Here is an 8,582-nt window from a genome sequence, read left to right as displayed (position 1 = left end):
GAAGTGGCTCGAGAGAGCAAAGGGTGGATATGAATCAATATAACAGCAAAAATAAAGTGAATAATATGAACTGATTTGAGAGTAAAAGGTGGCTTAGCAAAGCAAAATCATCTCATTACAGGCTGTGGTTTTCAAGAACCCATTGTAAGTTGAAACGTTGTAACCTGGAACCAATTTTCTCATAAGAAACAATGATATAAATGGGAGAGTCGTTCCTGAACCAAGGCCCAATACCTTATTTTCACCAAAAATACCCCAGAACTTTGTACTCGATCAATTTCAGACGAGTAACATAGCTACATTCATGCATTTATGTTGTAAATAGCAGTCATATTGATTTGGAAGGACTTCTTTGAGGCGACTTTGCTGGAATTTTTGGAGGACTCTTGGTTGGACTTTTTGAAGGACTCCGGGCTGGAGTCTTCTCTGGAGTCCTGGCTGCAGGTTTCTGTCAGCTTTTTTAAAGCGTCCAAGGAAGTTTGGACAGACGTTCTCCATGGAGACAAGCGACGCAGCAAACTTGTTCTCCAGTGTGGCATCGTGTCAGATCAAGCGTTGTGAAATCAAAACTGACACCAGAGGTGAAACAAGGCGTCCGTTTATAAACAGTCGTAAGTGCGCAACGTTGTAAGTCCAGGGCTGCCTGTAATGCAAACACGTCTGAGCGCGCGCAGGGTGCGCACGGATTTTGTTAACAGAGTGAAGTAAACGGATTCATATGAGCTGGTTTGGGGAGCAAAGGGGTGACTATGAACCGGTATGACAGAGTGAAATAAATGGATTAATATGAGCTGTTTTGTGGGAGCAAAGGGGTGAATACGAATTGATTTCCCAGAGGGATATAAACGGATTAACGGGAGCTGTTTCGAGGGATGACTCGGAATCAATATAACCGGGCAAAAACCAACAGGCCGACAGGACCTGTTCTGAGGGAGCAAAGGGATGATCACGAGTCAATCTACCGGAGCAACGCGAAGAGCGACCCGCAGCGAAGAGCGGCGGCGCCCCTAGGCCCCGGCGGGGCCCCGCCTCGCCTCGCCACGCCGGCGGAGCAGTGCGCACGCGCGGCCCCGCCCCGGAAGAGGCCGGCGCCGCCGCCGCCTGTGCGGGACGGAGGAGCCTGCGGGCCGGCGAGGCCCATCCCCCTCTCCCCAGGTCAGTGCTGTTTTTAACCGGCTAGAACGACAAACATTTGAAAGGCATATATATTTTTTTTATTTATTTTGTGGAAATGATCGACGAGCCCGTGCCCTGCGTGAGGGGGCGCGGGGGACTGGCGACAGCGGCCGCAATCCCGTGTCCTTTCTCTTGCAGGATGGCCGAGCCGTCGTAGGCTGCTGCTTCGTCCGAGTGGCTGGCGAGGGATCCGGCGCGGATCCAAGGCGCAGAAGCGGCAGCGAGGGGGACGCGGTGCCAATGCAGCAGCACAAAAGGCAGCCGGAGTTAGTGGAAGGAAATCTTCCTGTTTTTGTGTTTCCTACAGAGCTGATCTTTTACGCAGATGACCAGTCAACACACAAACAGGTGTTGACTCTATATAACCCCTATGAGTTTGCCTTAAAATTCAAAGGTGGGTTCCTTAGCTTCGGCTTCACTTCAGGGTGGCTTGGCGAGCGTGTTTATCTGTGACTTGTGTAACGCAAAACCCGCAGTCTGATGCAGATTTGGCAGATTTTGCTTCCCCCCCTTCTCCCCCATTGTCTCTGTTTTAAACGTCGCTCTGACCGCCGGTGTCCTTTTCCTTCCAGTTCTCTGCACGACTCCAAATAAATACGCGGTTGTCGATGCTGCCGGTGCTGTGAAGCCTCAGTGTTGTGTGGATATGTAAGTATGGACAGTTCACCCCGTTCCCCCTAAATCGAGCATATTTGTGTAACTAAAGCAAACCTGTCCCGAAACTCCCTTTGTGATGCAAAAGGCATCTTTTAACTGTGTTCCCAGCCCTTGTAGGTTGTCAGTTGTAGCCGTCTTGGACATAGGCAGACAAGGGTCTTTGGGTAGATGTGATGTCTTTTATTAAATTGACTAAATAGTTGGAAAAATGGTTCTTTGCCAAGTTTTGGGAACAAACACTTTTCTTCAGGCATACAGAGAGCCTCTGAGGGACTCCCTACTACAGTAATCACACTTTTTGGACTATTAGAATATCGCAATGTTAATGGAAGTGGCTTTTGGATCCAGGTTAGCCAAAGACAACAAAATACTTGAATTTACAAGGTGGGTTCCCACCTTAGGTCTGCCTGATGCATGCAGTGCCAGGCTGGATCGCGCATGCTGCACACTCAATTCAAGCTGGAAACATAGCTGTAAGAGAGGGAGCTTCTTGGCACAAGCACAGTGTGTGACACAGGTACACTTTGGCCCATGGCAGGGAGTCTGACCTGATGATCTGCTCAGGACCCTTCCAACCCTACCAACTATGAAACTATGGTATGGGTGCTAGCGTGTACAGAGCAAGGGCAGTGTCTCTGCTACACATACCCTGTTAGCCTACACCCACATTTCAAAGTGGCATTGATGAATAGAGACATTTTTTTTATGATAAAGTAATTGCCACAGTGATCAGGAATCCTCAAGCCCACAATGTATGTAGTATATTTATTTTGATGCGTCTAGCGTTTCTCCTATTAAACCTTCACAGTTTTGTGTTCTGCCTGCTTCTGGATTGTAATTCATGGCAGGAGAGGTACTCCTGTTTATTTGTGTGCATAAGTAGCGTTTAACAAGTGCAGCCAGCAACAGAGTTTGTTGGAACAAAAAGAAGTGTTTGTAACATAAGCCTCACGAGTGTACTTCACTTATGCAATCTTTTCTAAGAAAGAAAGCTGGGGTTGCTGGGATTGGGATTTTTGTTTTGTTCTGTTTTGGTTTTATTTTCAGATTGGCAAAGAGAATTTGTAACATTCTGCTGTCTCTCTTTTTCCTGGGTCATATAATATATGTGCTACTGTGTTTGGGCCGCAACTTTTTCACAGAAAAGAGCTGATAATCAGTTAAGATTTGCCCATAAAAATCCCCAAATACAAATTGTTCTTGTTGTCTGTCTTAAGTACTTCCAGTTACAGGCTGCTCTAATTCAGGGCAGAACAGATTGGTGAATATTCGTGTATGCCAAATAGCCTGACATTTTTCACCTTCCTTATATTAGCTTTAGGCTGCTCTACGTGACTTCTAGGCAACAACTTGAATTATCCAAAATAAATAAATAAAATTGGGCTTTCTAATTAGATTTGTATTTACTCTACAAAGCAGCCTTTGGATTTTCTGGCCAAAAAAGGCCATTCACAAAAGAGCTGTTTGTAATGAACAATCTGTTTTTTAGACTGCAAATGACACTAAGATAAGAAGAGACAGTCTGGCAGTGAGGCACTGATTTCATCAAGATTAATTAGGAAACTGAAGGGACAAGTCAAATACCATTTTCCAGCTCAAATTCAGAGAGCGACTGTTTTAAAACTTTTCATTAGAGCAAAAAAAAAAAATTATTGGGACTTAGGACAGTCGCACTGACAGTGTCATTGAAACAATTACAGTGGTGCTCAGCTTTCCTGCCCCATGCCCTGGGTCCAGCTGTGCACTGGCACAGTCTCATATGCAGGGTCACATCATCTGGCCCACAAGATTCCCCACAAGTCCAAAAATTTGGCAACAGGGAAGCAGCAATTACTGCTGCCACTGCGCCCCCACCATCAAATTTCCAGGCCCATGGGAAGACCCACAGGCTAGAGGTTGAGCGCCAGTGGATTAAAATATATCAGTGCATGAAATGCTCACTACTTTAGTTCAGTGAATCACTCTCACCTCTAATTGACCCTTTCTGGTAGATTTTATTTAAGATAATATTAGATAAATGTTAGTCTCCTCCATTAATAAGCTTCCAATAATATTTTTTTTCAAGTAACAAAATCCACCTTGTCTCCATATAGACTCAGAATGGGTAACTTTCCTGGAACTGTGTTTATTGCTAGGCTAGGAGCAGTATATAAGTATGGCCATCTGCCGAATAAATGGATATTCTACAGAGAAACATCTGTTTTCTTGACAGTAACTGTGTGCGCTCATAATCAGATTCTTTACATAACACTGTGCTGTGTTAATGCTGAGAAGCGTGGTAACAGCAGCAGCAAACATGGGAGAGCAAAACAGAAGTGCTAAAATAAAAGTTATGGCTTTGAACCTGCAGTTCTGGCATAACTGAAGTGTCCAAGTTAGGAGTACAGGATCAAATCCTCATCAGTTATGAGTCTACACAGTCCAGGAAACCACTCTTCCCCAGACAGCAGTGTCTAGCTGAAGGTGCATGTAGTTGATGAAACACCATCCTATGTAAATTTTTTAGCTTTTAAGGTTATGCTGAACCTTCTAGGTTTCAACAAGCTTATGGTTTAGTATCCAAACTATTTCATTTCATTTTCCTTGACAAATGTTCTGTTAAAACTACATACTCCTTATATGCACATACTTTATTTTAAGAATAATTTAAGCAATCTAGTTTCTTACAGTTCAGTTTAAAATGCAGAAATTTTTTTCTTTTTTCTGACCTGTAGCTTAATAGGACTGAAGAGATCAGTTCCCTGGGGCAGAATTGAAAACGGCACTTTCAGTGCCATGATAGTTAGAAGCCTTTCAGGAGTTTGCAGCTTTAGATTGAAACCTTTCAGGCTGCATTCAAGCAGGAGCTAAATGGCGTAATATGGATTTTCTCCTGGTAGCTCATAGCATCTCACTAAAGGTTGGAGTTGCCTTTAAAGTAAATGACTTGCATTTTGGAAAAAGAGTTGCCATGCATATTAACCCAGGAGAGGGACATTGCTTCAGAGAACCTAGGATGGTGGCTAAGTACAGAGGGGTTTTTAATACTATGAACATAAAGAATGGTAACTATGTGGGGGAGGCAAGTGAGGAGGCTGCCCTAATTCTCAATGGTAACAGATGACAGAACAAGGAGCAATGGTCTCAAGTTGCAGCAAGGGAGACTTAGGTTAGAAATTAGGAAAAACTCTCTCACTAGGAGGGTGGTGAAGCTCTGGAACAGGTTACCCAGAAAAAGGTGGTGGAATCTCCATTCTTGGATGTTTTGAAGACCCAGGTAGACAAAGCCTTGTCTGGGATGATGTAGTTGGGGCTGGTCCAGCTTTGAGCAGGGGGTTGGACTAGATGCAGCCTCCTCAGGGCCCTTCCAACCTTCATTTTCTATGATCCCAATTTAAGGGAACTGAAATAGATGGGATGGAAGAGGTGCTATATTTAACTGAGATCTTAGTTAATTCTGGGTGTGATTCTGACATGAGGTGCCAAAGAGCTGTACCACTTCAGGTACCAGTCCTAGGTACAGAAGAATTCTGACCCGAAATCCCACATACTGAGGACTTCTGAAAGGTGATTGGACTCAGCATAGGTGCTGGGTTCAACACCAAACACACGAGAGACACCCAGAGAATGGGGAAGAAACTTACTGAAATTGAACTGTGTCACGAGCTGCAACTCTTAGGATGAGTCTATGTTGTGTCCAGAGATAGGACTGCACTTATAGATATACCCAAGGCTAGTTTTAAACTAATTAGCTTGGAGTACTGCCAAAGAAGTCTAGCCACAGCAGCCTGGCATTCATGCTAGGTTGTAAGACCTGCTTGAGAAGCTGACTGAATACTTGGGCAGCCCATCTGTGCTGCCACAGCTGCACCATCAGCACAACATGAGTAGTGCTGGAAGTAGTGCAGGTAGGTAGGTCTACACCAGCTGTGAACATCCCATTGCGTGCAGCGCATGCTGCTTTGGAACATATCCCCAGTACTGACTCTTGATTGTGGATGTGATTATTTTTGTTTCCCAAGGAACATGCATAACAACCAAGACTACATTTTCTTTACAGCGTGATTCGTCATAGAGATGTTCGGGCTTGTCACTATGGTGTGATAGACAGATTCCGTCTGCAAGTCTCTGAGCAAAGCCAGAGAAAAGCTTTTGGGCGAAAAGAGGTGATTGCCACTCTCCTTCCATCTGCAAAGGAGCAGCAGCAAAAGGAAGAGGAGGAAAAGCGAATAAAAGAGCACCTGGCTGAAAGTGTCTTCTTTGAGCAGACTTTGTGTCAACAAGGTAGTTACAGCCTTACTTCTAATCTCTTCTCACTTTCAGATCAGGCAGTTCAGATAGCTGCGGGGAAAAGAGGGCTAAACTCTAAGAAAAATATTTAAAGAAAATCAGGGCTGTCTAACTGGCGGGCCACAGGCCTCATGCAACCCGCAAGGAGTTAAGTTGCAGTCCCTGGGTTCCTGCTTGGCCAGTGCTCCCTCAGGGACTGTGGGCTCCTCACCTCCTCCAGCTGCCACTTCCTGCCTCCATCTCCAGGGCAGGACAATGATGCACAGGGCACAGAGCAGAGGGTGCTCACACAGGCATGTGGTACAGCAGTGGGGGGAAGGGAGGCTCCTGCATGATGCAGCTGCAGCGGCATATGCAAGGCTCAGGCACCTGTGGTCTGCCCTAATGCAGCCTTTGCTGATGCACCCTGCAGGGAGTACGGCCTTTGGCTGCTGGGAAGTTGGACAGCCCTGTTTCAAATCATTCCCTTTTGCTCTTTCAGAAGCATAGCATACTTGGGATTCAGAATGACGAAGGTGCTCCAGAGGCTGAACTACACCAGTCTTGTTTCTGTCCTCTCTAATCAGATGAGACTTAAAAACAACTAAGGCACACTTACATTTTGTCTGTGCCTACACTTACACTGTGCCTTGAAAGGCACTCTACCCACTGGCTTCAGTAAGCATTTTGGTCGCAGAGGATACGGCCATAGCTTTAAGGGTTACTTGCTCCCTCAGCCTCCCTGTCTACGTTCACCCTTGTTTGTTCCAAAACTTTAATCCTCCAACTAATCCTTGAGCAACACCAGACATGGCCAAGACATCTCCCACAAGTGCTGCTACTGATGGGTCATAGTCATTTATCTCCTTTAAATGCACAGAAAAATACACCCACAAGGACTAGTTACAGGAGGAGAGAAAAGGAGATGCACAGGCAGCCAGTGCTGAGGCATGAACTACCTAGTTAGCTTGGGATAGCAGGGAGGCAGCTTGCAGAACCAAAAATTCATACAGGGTTACTTTTATTACAAAAAAAACAGACAAACAAAAAAAACAACACGATTCTTATGGGACCCAAACTGGCAAGGGCAATTGTGCTCTTCAGTGGAACACCTCTTACTAGAATTAAAAACAGATATTTATAGAAATAAAGTCAATATTTGTTGTGATATGTTACAGCATAAAAGAACAGATAAGGGATTAGGGCCTTGAAGTGTTACCATTGACTCAAGGCACGGATGTGATCCCTTGTGCCTCAGGAGGTAAGTCAACTGCTAAATGACAGAGGTTAGGAAGAGACTGCTTTGATCAGCACATGGTTTCTTGCCTTTTCCTCTGAAAAATGTGGTACCAGCTACAGTAGTTTTACCCAGGTTAATGACTCCTACCTGGAGGAATCCTACCTTTTAAGTTCCTTGTCTGCTTACCAGACCGGGGCACAGAGAAGTGCAGCCCAGCGTGGGCATGCAATCAGCCAATTCGTATGCTTATAATAAGACCAGCATTGCCACGTCCCTCTGAGAATCACAAAGCTGAGTGTTGACAGAACAAGGACCCTTAGAAAGTGCCTTCGGAACTGCAGTTTAGGAACTGGATATAAATCTTGGCTAAATGCTAACAGAGTCTAAGCTTCTACGTACAGCATTTTTGGGTGTTAATATGCCAGTGATAAAAAAAGTAGTGCAGTATATTCGCAGAGCAGCAACGTCTGGTCATGACTAGTTCATAAGCCTCATATTAAGCAGAGACTCACCATGTCACCATCACCACCACAACTACAGGATCTGGGAGGCTCATGGAGTCTTTGCTGACCCCCTGGCAGTGCCAAGGGCAGATGGAGCCTGACTGAATGACTGAGGTTCTCTGTTCCCCAGTAGCTTTGTCCAAGCACTCAGCCATGGCAGTAGCAATACCACAGAAACACCGCCCTCAGAGAATAACAGTGGAATTCAGCACTGACCTACACAACCCCCAGCTCATCTTCCACCCCGCCCTTAAGCAGTCCCTAACACTTACAGTCCCTATCACCCTTCCCAGTTTTCAGTAGGCTCAGCAGAGATGAGTTTGTAGAGGCACTGAAAAGCATTGGTTTCAAGTGATATTGGACCAAGTGAACGAGTGACTTTCTAAGCTGTGAAGCCCTCATAGAAAACACCCAATTAGCTTTCCCCATTTTCATACCAAAGAGCTATCAACTCTAGAGTTTCAGCCAATCTCAGCTCTGGTAGCACAGGGAGGGTGGCAGTCAGGCTTTAAATCATTTAGGGCTTTGTAGGTCAACATCTGGCACAGCTTTATAAGCACTCGTGGTGCTCTGGTGAGGTACCAGAGGACTGGAAGAGGGCCAGCGTGGTCCCCATCTTCAAAAAAGGCAGGAAGGAGGACCTGGGAAACTAGTCTTACCTCGATCCAAGGCAAGCTGTTCGAGAAAATTATGCTGGCACACATCCATTAGGGGCCAGCAGGGGACTGCATGCTTAGGGGCAACCAACACGGGTTCAT

General features: G+C 45.5%; 1 protein-coding gene across 1 annotated transcript in view; it reads left to right on the top strand.

Annotated features, from left to right (window-relative positions):
• Positions 1 to 1,073: 1,073 nt before the first annotated feature.
• MOSPD1 (motile sperm domain containing 1) overlaps positions 1,074 to 8,582 on the top strand; it is a 14,818-nt gene continuing 7,309 nt past the window's right edge. The window contains exons 1-4 of the mRNA XM_019536405.1: positions 1,074 to 1,155; positions 1,315 to 1,570; positions 1,749 to 1,824; positions 5,873 to 6,096. Of these exons, the coding sequence (XP_019391950.1) occupies positions 1,417 to 1,570; positions 1,749 to 1,824; positions 5,873 to 6,096 (454 nt within the window). The 5' untranslated portion in view covers positions 1,074 to 1,155; positions 1,315 to 1,416. The remainder of the gene's footprint in view (positions 1,156 to 1,314; positions 1,571 to 1,748; positions 1,825 to 5,872; positions 6,097 to 8,582) is intronic.

The sequence above is a fragment of the Crocodylus porosus genome, unplaced genomic scaffold (assembly GCF_001723895.1).
Source record: "Crocodylus porosus isolate Cpor-Errol unplaced genomic scaffold, CroPor_comp1, whole genome shotgun sequence".
NCBI lineage: Eukaryota > Metazoa > Chordata > Crocodylia > Crocodylidae > Crocodylus > Crocodylus porosus.
This window is presented reverse-complemented; position numbering and strand designations above follow the sequence as displayed.